This window comes from Octopus bimaculoides, chromosome 19 (genome assembly GCF_046866305.1).
Source record: "Octopus bimaculoides isolate indiv1 chromosome 19, ASM4686630v1, whole genome shotgun sequence".
In the NCBI taxonomy this organism is placed as follows: domain Eukaryota; kingdom Metazoa; phylum Mollusca; class Cephalopoda; order Octopoda; family Octopodidae; genus Octopus; species Octopus bimaculoides.
The window spans coordinates 48403886-48422169 of record NC_142946.1 but is presented as its reverse complement, the minus strand read 5'-3'; the positions used below and the strand labels follow the sequence as shown (position 1 = coordinate 48422169).

The window sequence follows — 18284 nt, the reverse complement described above, 5'->3', positions numbered from 1 at the left end:
ACAAGAGTTAAAAGTAGGCTACGGATTGAAGCTCCCAGTTTTGACCTCATCCAAGTGCAAGAACAGGGGCTTCTACACAGAAATTATCAACCAAATTTACAAGGTTTTGGTTGAACTAAGGCTGGTGGTAGAAAGATAATTCTTGCCCAGATACATGTGTGTTTATCATAGCTTCCCAACGAGATCGGTGGGCCATTTCTAGCAGAAAATTAGTTTGGAATCCAGACGACTGAAGAAAAACATCTCAACATAGCAACCGAAACCAGTTCAAGGCGCTGTGGTTGACAAGAGACTGCAGGTGGAACCCTTCCATTGACTACAGCTAATCCATTCAGGAGAAGTGTACAGGGTAAAGGGCGAAACACTTGTGATCATGAGATTCCTACTGAAGATATAGAAGGGTTTCCAATATTGCAATGGCTTTAATCAACTTCAGAAGAGCTTGCAATATCTTTAAGAAGCTATAACAGTTTCTGTATGAAGACCTGCATCCTGAACGGTACCCAAGCTTCTGACCCATAAAGGCGAGTAGTAATGACAACTGCCAGGTAGATTTTGATCTTCGTGTACAGGTGCGGTGCATGGTTCTGCCATAGACGCTTCAGCAGATGTCGAAAAGAGGTGTTGACTTTAGCAATGCAGTTGTCAACGTCCTTAAAAATTACGTTTCCCAGGTAGGTGAAGTATTCGACTGCGTTAAGGGCTTGTCCTTCGATGTTGATATGCAGTGGTTGATATGTGGCATACGGCAGTTTCTCGAACAGCACTGCAGTTTTCTTCAGACTAACAGTGAGGCCAAAATCCTTGGTTGCCTTAGTGAAGTTAGATACGATAGGAAGGTGCAATCAAATGCAAATAGTAGGTCAAGGACGACGATCGGTGCGGAAACGGATGTAGATGTGAAATTTCTGAGTACTATAAAAGTTTGCTTTCTTATATAAAGGTTTTCTTTCTTAAATCCCAAGTTATTCTAGTGGTTTAAAAAAATTGGGAATGTGCATCATATATTATTTCGTTATTGCCCACAAGGGGCTAAACATAGAGGGGACAAACAAGGACAGACAAAGGGATTACGTTGATTACATCGACCCCAGTGCGTAACTGGTACTTAATTTATCGACCCCGAAAGGATGAAAGGCAAAGTCGACCTCGGCGGAATTTGAACTCATAACGTAACGGCAGACAAAATACCGCTAAGCATTTCGCCCGGCGTGCTAACGATTCTGCCAGCTCGCCGCCTTAATGTGTATCATATATGATGCATGAACTCCAGGGAAATACGTCCTATGTATTGCATGCGATACACAGCCCGTAGGCAAAGGGCTAAACAGCTGTCGTCATCATTCGTACACATCGTATAATTATACTTAAAGCTGCGCATTTACATCCAGTTTCTCTCTCAACATATTTTAAATCTCACATTCAGGAACATTGACATGTTTTAGGTTTCCACAATCTGTAACCAATTTCTACATCTACAGAGATTAAATCTTTGAGCCACTTTAAAACAACCATCATCCCTATTATCATTTGTTGTACCTTTTTTTTCTTTTCTGTATTAAGAAACTATATTACCTATTGGAAACTAGGGAATTTTTTTGATCCTTGTCCATTTTACAACGTGTTTGACACTTGACTACTTGTTTCATCTTCGTCCAAGCAACACTGAATTGTTCAATGTTTTCATCACAAAAAAATAATAATAATAATAATAATAATAATAAATAAACAATATACCCCCAAGGTTGTAACAGTCAGGTGCAGGCAAATAACATCTGGAAACATCCTTGGGATACAACAAAAACAATACAGATTTGTAAAACAGCAACTGACAGCTGTTTCTGTTATGGATCATCGTTTTCATAATCATATTTCCATTCAAGTCAACAGCATGTTTCTCTCTCTCTCAAATGCATTTAATTCAGGTTCTCAACAAACCCAGATGTTACTTTCAATATATGACACTTCTTACATAAACTTTTAATATGATCTTTTTGTTTGGAGTGAACAGAGAATCCATACATTTTCTGCCATGTTCATAAATAGAGATTGTAACTCGTCTAATATTCTCTCCATTAGAATCTTCCCATTCACCTAGCTTACGATGACATAAATCACACTGAGAAAGTAACAACCAATATACCTTATCCCCGCTGTTTTCTTTTTCCAGCTCCCCCTAATCATTCCCACCCTCTGTTCTAAAATATGGGTGACCATGTGACTCCTCTACAGCAAGAAACCTGTTTTACTCTGTTTTTCTCTCATAGATTTACTCCTCATCTCTTAGCATAAAAACTGCTCCCTTCAGGGTCACACCAATGAGGTAACTGCATGGCTACCTCACTCATGCTGGTGGCACAAAAAAGAGAAACACCAAGTACATGTTGTAAAGTGGTTGGCATTTGGAAGGGCATCCAGCCATGGAAGCTATGCCAAAGCAGATACTGGAACCCAATGCAGTCCTTGGGCCCTTTGGATTCTGTCAAACAGTCCAACTCAGGCCAGTATAGAACAATTCCATAGCCAACATTTCAATAACTCTTATCTGATAATCTACACTAGTGGTTCTCAACCAGGGTCCATATAAAATTTTATTGTTAAAATTTATCTAGAATAAAGTGGTTATACTTCTACAATACACAAAATATTTTGACAATTGTTTTTATAAAAGACCTCTTTCAATCATGAATGATCATAAGATTGCACCTAGAAAGTTAACCTCTGGGGCACAAGTCTGGGCAAGGTTGTTTGTGGAAGACGAGCAGTTGCCCATACATATCAGTCTCTCCTCTCCACACCACTGAGGTTATCCAAGGGAAAGGCAAAGGGTGATACAGCTTGGCACCAGTGACGTTGCAACTCATTTCTCTATTTGTTTGATGTTGGTCCACTTGGCAACCTGTTTGATCCTTGATCACTTGGCAACTTGTTTGATGCTTGTCCACTAGGCAACTTGTTTGATGCTTGTCCACTAGGCAACTTGTTTGATGCTTCTCCGCTTGGCAACTTGCTTCATATTTGTCCACTGGGTAACTTATTTGTTGCTTGTCCCCTTAGCAACTTGTTTGATGCTGGTCCACTTGGGAACACGCTTGATCATTGTCCACTTGGCAACCTGTAGGATCCTTGACCACTTGGCAACTTCTTTGACCCTTGTCCACTTGGCATTTTATTTGACCCTTGTCCATTTGGCAGCTTGTCTGATCCTTATCCAAGCAACACTGAATCCTTCAACATTTCTATGACAACAAATAAACATGATACAGCCCCCAAGGCCATAGTAGCCAGACGCAAGCAATAACAGCTGGAAACAGACTGGGAAAAACAACAGCAGCAGCATATATTAGTTAAGAAAAAATATAAAACAAGTGTTTTGCAAAAGATCCGTTTAATTTTGAAAAATAGGTTCCAAAATTCAAGCACTGTTTTTTTTACCACTATTTAAATGCCATCAGTAATCAACACAGATTTCATAATTTTCCATTATTATTATTATTATTATTATTATCAATTATTATTATTATTATTATTATTATTATCCTCAAATTCTGTTTGCATTATAAGAAAAACCTTTTATATTTTAATAAATCACTTAGCAACAAGCTTCCAAGTAAAACAAATACACCACTAAAGAAGATAAGTATTCTTCTTTTTGTAAGGATAACAAAAAGGCTGTTTTTGGTTTTAAAACATCTAAAAAATATTAACTAAATTATTTCCCAAATTGGAGATAAATCTACAAAAGTTGAATTTCATTATCTGTTCATTTTATGCAAATCCTTCTTTGGAGATATTTCTTTAAACACTGAATATTATACTCTCTGTTAGTTATATCCTAAAGTAAAACCCATGTTGATAATCTTTCACATACAGCCAATGTATGCAAGCTTGTCTGTATAAACATCCCTCATCCTTCAATTATACACCAACAAAAATATAGCAAGTTATGGACTTATCCTTTTGCCCCTCACAAATTTGGCATTGTAGATTCTTTAGCCAAATCTTAAAATTCACAGAAAAAAATTTAGAAAAAATTCTATTTCATTCGTTATACAACAAAAACTGCAGTCTGCTGTCATTACATGAAACTTCATTTCACTTTCGTGCACTTTCAAAGTTTTGGACAAACCAATCACAGGAATCTTTGATACCTGAAAAGAAACATAATTAACAATAGAATTAATAACTTTACCTCCTGCAATCACTCTTTAGAGTAAGATAATACAATTGAGAGTTAAGTGACATTATGCTGTACTGGTGACAGAATATAAACAGCTCTGCTCAAGTCAGTTTATTCAACTTAAATGACATAGTAAATTTCAAGTTATTTTAAACAAAGAATAAAGTTCATAGTACCTTGTTCAATTGGTGTAAATTTGAAATTTGGTAAATATTTCCTAAGTTTAGTGGTGCTGGCTGTTTTCTTGAATTGGCCATCTGACATACTGGTGTCGTACTAAGCACGAGTTAAGGAAAACACAAATCAAATAAAATATTTAGCGAAATTGAAATCTAAAGATTTAATGTTGTGAGTGGGTTTGTGAGGGATATTACATCCTGTCTCACAGCTTCAAAATGAGCCAAGTGTTGCATGTAAGTCTGTGTGTGTGTGTTTGTGCGTGTGTGTGTGGTATGCTTATGTTGTGTATATGTTTATGCTCTTGTGTATGAATGCATGGTGTATTTATGGTGTTGTTCTGTGTAAGTGAGTTTGTGTGTGGTGTGTTTAAGTTATGTTGTGTGCGTGTGTGTGTGCTATGTTTATGCTGTTGGTGCATGTATGTGTGTACATGCATGGTATATTTTTGCTGTTATTTTGTCTGTGTGTGTGTGTTTGTGTGGTATGCTTATGGAGTGTGTGATGTTTGGTTGTGTTTAAGGAATTAGTAGAAACTGATTCAAGTTAGTTGTTTTGGTGTCAGGTTTCTAGGTGTTTGATGTAGGATTAATGTTGTTCTTCAGCTGAATATGAAGAATAGCGATAGGGTGAGTGACACAATCTGTATATGAACCTATGTATATGTTTTGAAGAGGTGTGCAAAGATCAAGCATATCTCAGCTACATATATCAATGCACATCTAGGCAAACATCATGTCTACCTTGGATAAAAACAACAGATCCTGATGGTATCCCATTTAGTAAACTGACAATTCTGGCTGTTGTTGTTGTTCTTGTAAATTATTTAGGTTTGTACTTTTGTTCAGGTGAGGTGTTGTACATTTTGTCTCTGAGTGAATAGCAAAGATGTGACAAGTGTTACTGATGTTAATGTCAGGGATTTTTATGTTATTAGAACAATCCTGTGAGCAACATGGTGGTTCAGTTTAATGGCTGAGTCTATGTTGTGATTTGGAGAGGGGAATATCTATGTGCTAGTAACCTTATATCTTAATCTTCAACATAGGAATACTTTAAGAAATAGAACAGAATAAATTGAAACAATTACAGTAAGTAATTATCACAGAAACCATCATCATCTTTTAATGTCCATCTTTCATGCTGGCATGGGTTGGAAGGTTTGACTGAATTTGATGAGCTGGAGGCCCCAATATTTGTGACAATTAGCAATAAAAGGATACAATTACTTCTCCAGTAAAATTCATTGATTTTATCACCATATCAGCAACATCTTTGATAGAAACTTCATCTTCTTCTCCAACTGAAAAAAATATAGCAACATAATAAAAGATCAATAACTTATTTAAGACATTATGTTTACAAGTAGAAAATCAACACCTACCAGACAATATGATAGGATCAATTTCTTCATAGTTCCGTAAGACCCATACTATCAAATGTGCCAGATCCAAAGAATAGATAAATTGTCTTCGGGGTGCTCCAGTACCAAAAATTGTCACTGGTGTATTGTTTTCTAAAGAGAATAAAAATACATTAAAATCAACATCAATTCATGACTCACAAATATTTCTTTACATTAAAAAAAAATTACAAATAAATGTGCAAACAACATATACATTACAATTCTATATTTAAGAGATGAGGAATTGTGTACATTATTTACATTCAACGGATTTTTGTCCTCATCTTGTTTGTTGTTAACACGTTTCAGCTGATATACACTCCAGCCTTCTTCAGGTATCTTGGGGAAATTTCAAACCTGGGTTCTCATTCCTAAGGTATTTTTCGATGTTGTTGCTATTATTATTATTATTATTATTATTATTATTATTCAGGTCACTGCTTGGAATCAAACCCGGGATCTTGGGGTTAGTAGCCCGCACTCTTAATCACTATGCCATATGCCCGTGGGCAATTATGGAGTGAATTTTAGGGCTTATATTGAGGAAGGATAGAAAAAAATATTAGATTTATAAGCCCTAAAATTCACTCCATAATTGCCCACGGGCATATGGCGTAGTGGTTAAGAGCGCAGGCTACTAATCCCAAGATTCCAAGTTCGATTCCAAGCAATGACCTGAACAATAACAATAATAATAACAACATCGAAAAATACCTTAGGAATGAGGACCCAGGTTCGAAATTTCCCCAAGACACCTGAAGAAGACTGGAGGGTATATCAGCCGAAACATTGTGTTAACAATAAACAAGATGAGGACAAATATCCATCAAATGTAAATAATGTATACACATTACTGTTATGTAGAGAAAGGTAACACTGCCAAGAACAGTTTTATTAAAAGACTGTCATTCAGTAAAAGCTTTAAAGTTCAAGGGCGATAACTGTAGCTTTTGCCAAGGAGACCAGAGTGTATGATAAATTTTATTTATAGAGAAAGCATTGAAAATTTCGGAACTGGAAAAAACCCATCATATATATATATATATATATATATATATAAACTACAGCTGTTCCAGACGTGTTTTTTATTGATGAACAGAAGTGTTACATCATGGAAAAAAAACCCTTTTCCATCAGATGAATACAGGTAAGAATTAACAATTAGAACTTCTCAAGAACAAGTAGCACATCATGCCAGATGACTCTGCCAACTCGAATTCAGTGAGAGAGTATTTACTTTAGTGAGTACATATTCGTAGTTATACATCGTTTGTACACGATAGCGTTATCACCAACCCAACTTTCGTGCTTTCACTATTTAAATACCTGATTCTCTTGAATACTGGAAATTTTTTTATATATATATAAAACTATGTGCGTATCTTTGTGTTTGATTTGTTCCCCACCACCAGTTGACAACCAGTGGTGGTTTGTTTATGTCCTTGTTACTTAGCAGTTCAGCAAAAGAGACCAACAGAATAAGTACCAGGCTTTAAAAAATAAGTACTAGAGTCTATTTGTTTGACTAGACTTTTCAAGGCGGTGCCCCAGCATGGCCACAGTCCAATGACTGAAACAAGTAAAACATAAAAGATGGGCTTCTTTAAGTTTCCATCAACCAAATTCACTCACAATTCTTTGGTTGGCCCAGGGCTGTGATAGAAGACACAAGATGCCATGCAGTGGGACTGAACCCAAGACCACATGCTTAGCAAGCAAGCTTCTTACCACACAGTCACGCCTGTGTCTGTATGCGTAGGATTTGAAAACAATTATCAGCACAACATATTATTCTGATAATTAAAACCTTTAAGTTTCTAATTCAAACATTGTTTCATTCCACTTACTTCGGGCTAAATAAACTTTGTGAATCAGACCAGGTACTACATGAGCATCTTCCAGGTTGTAATTATCATGAGGTCCATAAACATTTGTTGGAATTACTGAGGTAAAATGACATCCATATTGCTGATGGTATGCCCTGCTCGATTACACAAAATAAAAACCTTATTACAAAACTATAGCATTTAAAACACAAATTTAAATATTTCAAAAAGGTGTTTTACATTTTGTAATAAATTAGCAGGAATCAATAAATATATCAAAAAAAAAAAAAATGTAAAGTGGTGTGAGTCAGAATGAACAAAAGGTAAATTATATTGAATCCTAACAAATCGTCATATGCATGGTGAACAAGGAGAACCAAAATCAAAATGGTAACTTGAGTGTTTATACTAAATACATACTTTCTGGCAAATGTGAATCTGAATATGCTAATTGCTGTTGTTTCATCATGGGAAACCAACGTATCTTTTATGACAAATGTGTATTCATAACACTTTTGCTTCATTCATGCAAGGGACTCTGGAACACCGTGTTTTGACATCATTGTGCCTCATCAGTCAAAGGTAGTCTGGGCTAACAAATCTAACAAGAATTACTCTTCTTTACATATTTACAATTTGGTCAAGGTGTGTGTAAAGCTACAACTAGTATTTGGAATGCAGTGGTGTAGGGTTAAGACAGTGAGCTGGTATAACTGTTAGCGTGCAGACGAAATGCTTAATGGTATTTCTTCCGGCTCTTTACGTTCAGGGTTCAAATTCTGCCAAGGTTGACTTTGTTTTTCATCCTTTCAGGATCAATGAAATAAGTACCAGTTGTGCATTGGGGTTGATGCAATCAGCCAATCCCTTTCCCTAAAATTGCTGGCCTTGTTCCAAAATTATAAAGGATTATTACACGAAACGTTAATATAAGGACCACAGCAGGCATTGCTAGCAACATCCAAGAAAAGGGGAGATAATTTAAAGATTATGAATTAATCTCTCCATAATTAAATCATAAACTGATTATTGGTGCCCCCACCCCTTGCCGGCTGTCCACAGGCAAGTGTGGTGGGGGAGATAACAATGAACATATTTCAGTCTATTGAACAACATCAGCATAGTCTACAATAATCTCACAAGGAGGAAAATGTTGCCCAGCCTCTTAAACTCCTAGTTCATTATATATTTACTGCTACTTAATTTATGTGTGCATGACTAAGTGGTTAAGGTGTAGCACTTACAATCACAAGATTGTGCTTTCGATTCCCAGACTAGGCAGAACAATTCATTTTACATTGCTCTGCGATCACGTTGCACTTTGACATCTGACATGTGGCACAGAGTGAGTGAGTACAGATAATGTTGATTTGATGAAGGGGGAAAAAAGCTATGTACTCAAACAGTTAATCACTAAGAACAAATCATTTGTGCTGCAGGAAGTTGCAGAATCGTTTTTCTCATACTCGAAAGACTACCAAGAAGAGGAATTTATGGATAACAGAGTCAAAGTAAGGAAGCTATTCGCTGGGAAAAAATAAACACAGAACATATTGTAGAGTGATCTCCCTTGATTTACTTTCAGTCATTTTTTTTTTTTTTTTTTCAACTTTTACACTTCGTTATCTGTATTACTCTAACATTGATATTTAGTTTGAAATCTCTTTTGTTTTTGTTTATTGTTTTAGTAAATTGCTGATTAGATTAATATAAATACATTAGGGATAATTATTCGGGTGAAAACAGTAGAATAAAGCCACAGGACAAACCAAGACAATAGTGAACAAAGAAGTTGACTGCAACAATTCCATTGCTACTGGCTGCTTTTAACATTAATTAATTTCAAATTCTGGCACAAGGCCGGCAATTCCGGGGGAGGGGGTAAGTCGATTACATCGACCCCAGTGTTCCACTGTTACTTATTTTATTGCCCTGAAAGGATAAAAAGCAAATTCAAACTTGGCAGAAGTTGAACTCAGAAATTAAGGACGGACAAAATTCTGCCTGAAGTGCTAATGATTCTGCCAGCTCATCGCCCTACTTTTAACATTAATTAGGTGCAAAACTAATTAGCGAAGAGTGAAGCAGAGCAACTGTGTTGACTCCAGTTGTCTGTACTATAAATGCTTGTATGGTTACACATCAAGCAAGAGCTTCGTGTTTATTATTAGTGTCAAGGAATGCTTTGTTGTAATTAAAAAATAATGGAAACAATAAATCAGAAATTTGAACTAAATGCCTTGCCATATTGAAATACAACGCTTGTGTTCTGAGTTTGAATCTCACCAGGATTCACTTTACCATTCATCCATTCAGGATTGGTAAAATAAGTAGTGCACCACAGTTAATTTAATCAAGTATTTCCCCACCACCCAACAAATTTAAAGGTAGAAAGGATTATCTAACAAACTAATCTTATCTTTGATATTTTGGATGTTCTATGAATAAAAGAGAAAAAGGTTTCCTAAATGTTACCATTACATGGTAAGACAATGTTATAACTTCAAGTCTCAAAGTTTATTTAAAAGAAATTGAAATATTTTTCACCTATTTTGGACATCAATCATTCGTTTTGCATAGGAATAACCAAAATTGGAATCATGTGGAGGGCCATTGTGAATCTGAAAGTTGAATAATACTAAAGTAAAAATTTAGATTGAAGACTGATGGGAAGGGTAAACAGACTTTGGGTCTCAAAGAAAATGCTACCAACTTCAGTAGAAATGGTTAAATAAAATGTCAGATTGCATCTAAAAAGACGGTAGACAGTGTCAAAATATATTGAAATTTATAATAGAGTTAGTAAGATTAAATACTTCAGACTTATGATGAGGCTTGGTTTGGCTATGTGGTTGAGAAGTTCACTTCCTAATATAGTGGCTTCAGGTTCAATCTCACTGTGTGGCACCTAGGTCAAGTGTTTTCTACTAGACTACAGCCTTCCTGGGGCATCGCCTTGAAGAATTATTGGAATGTATTGACCCCAATACTTATTTCTTTTTAAAGTCTGGTACTTATTCTATTGGTCTCTTTTGCTGAACCACTAAGTTATGGGGATGTAAACACACCAACATCAGTTGTCAAGAAGTGGGTAGGAGACAAACAGACACATATATATATATATATATATATATATATATATATATATATAAGGTGTGCTTCTTTTAGTTTCCATGTACCAAATCTATTCACAAGACTTTGATCAACCTGAAGATATAGTAGAAGACACTTGCCCAAGGTGCCACACAGTGGGACTGAACTCAGAACCATGTGGTTGGGAAGCAAGTTTCTTATCACACAGCCATGCCTAAATGTATATAAGTCATGATAAAAAAACAAAAATGCTTACTTGAGAAATAATTATTACTCACCATAGATTCATCAATTGGATAAGTTGTTTTGTTAGGAAATATACATGTCGACAAACAAGACACAACTTTCTTTACATTATACTTGTATGAAGTGTGAAGCACATTATCATTAATTAAAGTATTTTTTCTCTGAAATTGAAAAAAAATATAAATATTTAATTCTGAATAAAAAGTATTTCTCATATTCCCATATTAATTAACCGTTTAGCATTTAAACCACCCATATCCAACTCTAATCTGTTTTATGGTCAAACAGGCCAGATCTGGCATTGCATACCTACCCTACAGTATCATTCTAAACATATACATTCACATCATCAAAATCGTGAAGCTGCAAGTTAATGCAAGATTAATTAAAAGTCACTGTGAATAATTAAGCATTACATTTGACAGAATAATTTGAATGCTGAAGGGTTAAACAATTTTAATATCTAACAACAATTTACTATTAACCCTTTAGTATTTAAATTGGCCATATCCAACCCAAATATTCTACCTGTTTCATGTTTAAACCAGCTAGATCCAGCTTCTCACACCTAACCTGCTATGTCATTCTAAAAATACATAATCATATCATTGAAATCTCAAAGCTACAAGATAATGTATGATTAATTCCAAGCAATGTAAATAAATAAACATTACATTTGACAGAGTAATTTGAAGGCTAGAAGGTTAAATTAACTCTACAGTAATCTTTTCATTATCATCATCATCATCATTTAACGTCCGTTTTCTATGCTGGCATGGGTTGGACAGTTTGACCGGGGCTGGCCAGCTGGACATCTGGAACAGAATTATGGTAACAAAAGAGTTAAAAGAAATGACCAATTGAAAAAAAAAAATTGATGTTTATGTGTAGTGCTTAAGAAGCTGAAGTTCCTGAAGTTATATAAAATCATAAATCAAACAAAACTCACGAAAAAATCTAAGTTGTATTTTAAGTTTCTGAAGAGTCCGCCAACCATAGCAGCTAAATGTATAATATGTGTTGGTTGAGTCCTCTTAAACAGTTCTTCAGTTTGTTGCCTATCTCTGAAAATAAAGATAAAAGTATAAAGAATAAAACACTGCTTGAGAGAGCAAGCATTCACAGCCATATCTTCCTTAACCCTTTTGATACCAACCCACCTGAGACCACCCCTGGTTATATGATACAAACTCCCAGTTTCAAAATGATCTAAATTAAAACCTTGCTTCTATAAACACAGGGACTGGAATTTGGGGGAGAGGGCTAACCATTTACACTGACCCCCATTATTCAACTGGCATTTATTTCATCAACCGTAAAAGGATGAAAGGCAAAGTTGATCCCAGCTTCTGGACCCCAACTCAGGACATAAAGATGGAACAAAACACTTAGCAACATTTTGTCAGGTATGGTAATTAATCTGTCAGCTTGCTGCCATATACTAAGCTTAATAATCTTTTCTAATATAGGCACAAGGCTGGAAATTTAGTGGGAGGGATTAAGTTCGATGCCCTTCCTGTTGCCAACCCTCACTTGTTTCCAAGCAAGGTTAATAATTTCCTCATGGCCAGACAGATTTCAGAAGCTTGCAAATGAAGGATGCCACTTGCTTGTCAGTGACGGTCACTTATAACTATCACGTAATGTCAAAGCAGGGAGATACACACACACACACACATGTATATATATATGTGTGTATATATACATATACACATATATATATATATATATATATCCCTGCCTTTGGTAGACAGAAACTGAGAGTTCATTGCATATAGGCATATAAGTGTGTGTATGTGTTATATATATATATATATATATATATATATATATATACACTCATGCATATATACAATGGGCTTTCAGTTTCTGTCTACCGAATCCATTCACCAAGTCTTGGTGAGACTGTGCTCAGAAGAATCGGGTTAAGAAGCAAATGTCTTACCAAACAGCCATGCCTGTGCCTATAAAAAACATTTATTCAAAATCTCAGTTGAAAAGGAGATTAGTGTTCTGACTTAGCTTCAGGCAGGCGATACTTTTAACTGGATTAGGATTACATATCATTAACAACACAAATACAACAACAACAATAATTAAATATTATTATTTGAATGACAAAGTTGGGAATAATGATACTTACAGAAGATCAGCATCTTTTGAAGATAAAAATATCCATTGTTCATTAGGGTCTTTTTCTTTGTCATTAACAACTGTTTTAATTGCTTGTCCAACCAAACCTGATCCTCCAGTCACAAGAATAACCTTCTTCTCTGAGGAAGCCATATTTCTCAGGAAAATATTTTTAATATTTTCTGTTTCGAAATTTCTGTAATTCAATAATTGAACATTAGTTTTTTTTAGCTTTTATGGATCCTAATGACTAGGATCAACAACATGTGAACATTTGCAAACAACTGCTGATAAATCCTTGCGATGCCCATTTTTGGCACCAAATTCTAACTGTCGATCGATAGTTAGAAGTAGCAGCCTTTTATATTTACGTATATGTGGCAGCTGGTTTGATCTAATGGTATTGTGCGCGCTGTGACAATGGCCAACTCCCAAATAGTCAGGTAGATAATGTGCGCTGCTGCGACCCGATTACTGAGTAATAGACGAAAATTTCGTTATTTTGCCGTGATGAGTTGAAAAACAATAAGGTTCCGCCTAGCGGAAGTATCCTGGGTTTACGTGAAAGTTTTCAATGGTTCTCCAACGTCTACAGGATCGATTCAATCCCTATAGTACTGTTTTACTGGGATATGTCAACAGCAGTCAACGTCTTACAAAACTGGCCGCTATATATCTTAAACCTCATAATTGTCAACATACAACGTACGAAAGATATTTGGGCAAATACAAATCTAAGCTTTCTTAAGCTGTATATATATATATATATATATATATATATATATATTCATATATACAAAGCTATATATATATATATATATATAGGGGCTAATGCAGAATCGCATTAGCCACTGGAACAAAGTATTTTAGCGCTTACCTTCACCTATGAAAGAGAAAGTTTGAAAATTCGTGGCAACACTGGATAGTTTGATGTTTTCTTTTACGTGGCTGTAAAAGAAATCATCATCAAAATTTGAGGTGAGCGACGGTTTGAATTATTAAAAGTTAAAACAATATATATAGATTTTATGTAAAATTTAAGTCCTTTTATTTCTTTCCGCCAGCAGAGATTCCGCCGATAGAAGTTACAGAAAGTAATTCTTGTAGTTAAAATATCATGAGAACCACAATGGTTAGAATGACAGCCGTTCTTATATAAAATATTTTATATTTAAAAACAAATGTTGAAGCTCTTAGTCTGAGTGAATAAATTTAAAATAACATTAATATAAATATACGTTCAGAAGTTAAAACATAATTAATGTAAAACTTAAAAATTACTGTAGAAGATAAATGTGTTTTCATACGTTTGAATAAAAAGTTCTCAAACTCACCCAGGAGATTCGAGAGGCACAAATCGAATTAGGAAGTTACAGAGCAATAAACAGTGAATGCCACGTTAAATGGGATCAATAAATTCCAGCGGTGTAACAGGAAAATACGTTTCCCTTTTAACTATTGACTTGATAGAAAATCTCAGTTCACATCATCGATTTAACGTCGACTTTTCCATGCTTGCATGCATCGAACAGACTTTACTGAGGCAGATTTTTACCGGCCAGATGCCCTTGCTGTAGCCAACACTTACATGTCTCCAAGCAAGGTAATGTTCTCTCGTGGCCTGACATGTTTTTGCAGAATGTTAGAAATGAATGACATTCATTTACAGTAATCACTCGGTTGGAGATGTAAACATACAAATACAAATGACATTTCCGATAATTTTTTCGCTTTAATGATTAGACGCTTATCAATCAGTGTGTGTGTGTGTGCGTGCGAGAGTGAGTGAGTGAGTGTGTATGTGTACAACGGTCTTCTTTCGGTTTACATCTACTAAACCCAGGCACAAGGCTATGGTCAGCTCGGAGCTGTAGTAGAAGACAGTTGCTCAAGGTGCCACACAGTGGGATCGAACCCAAAACCGTGAGGTTAAGATACAAACTTCTTAGCCACACAGCCAAGCCAAGCCTATAACTATTGTTGTTTAACCCTAGGTCAACCCTGTAGCGCTGATTCGAAACCGAACCACTAAGTAACTGGTCAGACATCATGACTGAACCACAATTGTGATAGGTCCACTAAACAACCAATCGGCGTCAAGTCATCGCGTAATTCGAGAATCTTCTTGTGGCCTAAAAAAAGGCCGTTTTGGGCGATGATTAATAGCAGAAAGTTGAGCCAGCTGAGCAATATGTGTCTCGGTTCTTGCTACACCAGACGGCACACATCTTTACAGCCAAATGACCAGGGAAGGTGGCTAAGACATATGACACAGATAGATGACAAGAACCTCTGTCGCCAAGAATTTAGCACAATTATTTCCAGTTTTGTACGGCAAGACGCATGTTGCCGTATCAGTAGCTTGCCGTAAGCTCCAAGCAGTATCTCTTCCAGTTATCTAATTATTGCCGTTACTATCCGTAAAAGACCAACGCAGTTTCTCTTTATGTGCGATAATAAAATCTTCTGCTCAATTGTTCGCGGGTGTCGTTCAGTTATTTCTACATGCAGCCACCTAAGAAATATTTTTGGATTCATTTACTCAATTAGTCACCGCCACAAGACCAGACCAGCAACATACAGACCGCGGCAACACTGACTAAGCAGAACAATGGTCAACAGTGTTCCAATCACCAGTACTCCCTCTCCTGCATTCAAACATGGCCTAGCTAGGATTACATATTGCAGTGTGTTCTTTCCACTACCCTTTTTTCTTTTCTTTTCTTTTTCCGGCGGGATAATGTAATTTGAGGATTTGGCTGCTACTTCTAACTATCGATCGACAAATATAGAGAAGTGACTTCATTATGTTAAATGAAAAATTGGGGAGGCGGCGGCGGCGGTGGCGGCGGCGGCGGTGGCGGCGGCGGCGGTGGCGGCGGCGGCGCTGGTGAGGGTGGTGGTGATAGTGTGTCAATGTTTTGCCCTCACTCTGCCCTTACCTGAAAACTATCACACCAGATGCTGTTACCTGAAAGCTAATCCCCACAGGATATCGACTCTGAATAATCATCATCCTGCCAACGTCTCGGCTGACTGACTCTTCGGCTGATAAAACAAGTGTTTTGTCCTAATATATGTGAACGGCAAGCCGTTGTACGTCTCCTTTGACACTTCAGAATTGATCATTGAAGGACTATGAAGAATTTTCTAGTCCTGAAGGGGAAGACCAGTCCTTATGATGCAATCCTTGTGATGCAGTTTTGGGGATGAAGGCTTTATAACGCAGTCATTGCAATGTAGTCCTCGTGTTGTAATCTTTGTGGTGCAATTTTTCTAACGCAATCTATGCGATGCAGTTTTGGGAATGCAGCCTTTTTGTTACAGTTTCTGTTACTGTTTTGCGTTGCAGTCCTGGTGTTGCAATGTTTGTGATGTGGGAACGAACCCGAGACCATGTGGTTGGTAAGCAAGCTACTTTCTACACACCCACTCCTCTGTGTGTGTGTGTGTGTGTGTGTGTGCGTGCGCGCACGCGCACATATATGTACAGATATGTACATACATATATATATATATATATATATATATATATATATATATATATACATACATTATACACGCGCACGCACACACGAGGTGCATTCCAGAGTTTTCAGACTTTTTCAGGGGAGACAGTCATTAATTTCAAAGAAGTATAGAACTCTAATCCCCTTAAAAGTAGGATCTTCTGACTTCAATGTACTTGTTGTAGCGCCCCAGCTACTTCGTGAAGATTCTATGGAAGTTCTCCTAAGTGAAAGTATCCATGACCATTGTCACAGCCTCCTTCATCTCAATGTCTTCGAAACGACCGCTTCTGGGGTTCTTCAGCTCGGGGAACAACCAAAAGTCGCAAGAAACAAGGTCTTGGCCATAGGGAGGATGAGGGACACTTTCGATGCCCATCTCTGTCAAATAGTTGGTTACAAAGATGGAGTTGTGGATTGGTGCAGATGCCACGAACCCGAGTGGAGGAGCTCTGGAATCAAATCACTTACTGGACTCCTTCAAAACCTCTACAAATATTCTTTGCTACCTTCAGTCTAGAAGAAACCCAGTGGATGTAGATGATGGCCTCGCTGTCGAAAAAGCGGACCATCATGAGCTTTGGGGTGGACTTGCTTTGCCTGGCTTCTTGTGCCAGCGAAAAACAGATGCTCAGCTCACACAAGTTAAACCTTAAGCAGTCTGGAGCATTTCATAAGTTTCTCTAGCGTTTTTGCCCAAATTATCACAAAATTTTATTGCATAGCGAGCTTCCAAATTGTCTTCACGTCCCAAATATATTCTGCAAATCAGTCAGTTGAGACAAATACTGTTTAGGAGGGTATGTTCAGGCGCTGTTGTAGCTGTTTCCTTTACTCTGGAATAACAAACATTGGCAGGTCAGCTTATTATCTGTATAGTAATGATATACTAAAATTACAATTATCTAGGACAGTTATAATTGCCTCTCCTAAAAAAAAAGAGTTTTAAAATTTCAGGAATGTACCTCGTATGTGTCTGTACATACATGCGTGTGTGTGTGTGCGTGTACAGCCATAAAAATACCAGTCGCTAAAATATATCCAACCCACCCATAAACTCCCAACCACGACCACCACCACCTCACACGCATTTTATTTAACAACTAAATACATGCACCCATCTACCCATACACACACATACAGACACGTTTCCCTGAAGAAATACAAATTCACACACACACACACACATACACACACACAAACAAACACACATATTTTCTTGAAGAAATAAACGAGGCATAGAAGTGAATGTGTAGTAAGTAGCTTGCTTACCAACCACATGGTTCCCGGTTCAGTCCCACTGCGTGGCACCTTGGGCAAGTGCCTTCTACTATAGCCTCGGGCCGACCAAAACCTTGTGAGTGGATTTGGTAGACGGAAACTGAAAGAATCTCGTCGTATATATATATATATATATATATATATATATATATATATATATATATATATATATATATATATATATATATATATATATATATATGTGTGTGTGTGTGTGTGTGTGTGTGTGTGTGTGTGTGTGTGTGTGTATATGCTTGTGTGTTTGTGTTTGTCTCTCCACCATCGCTTGGCAACTGATGTTGTTGTGTTTACGTCCCCTTAACTAGTGGTTCGGCAAAAGAAACCGATAGAATATGTACTAGGCTTACACAAAAATAAGTCCTGGGGTCGATTTGTTCGACTAAAGGCAGTGCTCCAGCATGGACGCAGTCAAA

General features: G+C 36.7%; 1 protein-coding gene across 2 annotated transcripts; it reads right to left on the bottom strand.

The window, feature by feature from the left end:
• Positions 1–3675: 3675 nt before the first annotated feature.
• On the bottom strand, positions 3676–14534 carry LOC106877029 (GDP-L-fucose synthase). 2 transcript variants are annotated; one of them, XM_014925810.3, is made up of 11 exons: positions 14395–14534; positions 13938–14008; positions 13071–13256; positions 11877–11991; positions 10960–11088; positions 10136–10209; positions 7610–7743; positions 5742–5873; positions 5581–5660; positions 4357–4456; positions 3676–4151 (listed from the first exon to the last, which is right to left on the bottom strand). In XM_014925810.3, the coding sequence occupies exons 3-11, from the start codon at positions 13211–13213 to the stop codon at positions 4096–4098; spliced, it is 963 nt and encodes a 320-aa protein (XP_014781296.1). In that variant the 5' UTR covers positions 13214–13256; positions 13938–14008; positions 14395–14534; the 3' UTR covers positions 3676–4095. The 2 variants fall into 2 exon arrangements, with proteins under 2 accessions (XP_014781296.1, XP_014781297.1); XM_014925811.3 differs by having other exon boundaries at positions 3953–4151; positions 14368–14441.
• Between the last annotated feature and the right edge of the window lie 3750 nt (positions 14535–18284).

Excerpts from the sequence above, each read along its gene's own strand:
- LOC106877029 (XM_014925810.3), bottom strand. The coding sequence starts at position 13,213 with ATGGCTTCCTCAGAGAAGAAGGTTATTCTTGTGACTGGAGGATCAGGT. Across the intron at positions 7,744-10,135 it reads ATGATTGATGTCCAAAATAG|GGCATACCATCAGCAATATG; the intron begins GTGAAAAATATT and ends GTAATCGAGCAG. Across the intron at positions 5,874-7,609 it reads CAAAGTTTATTTAGCCCGAA|AAAACAATACACCAGTGACA; the intron begins GTAAGTGGAATG and ends TATTCTCTTTAG.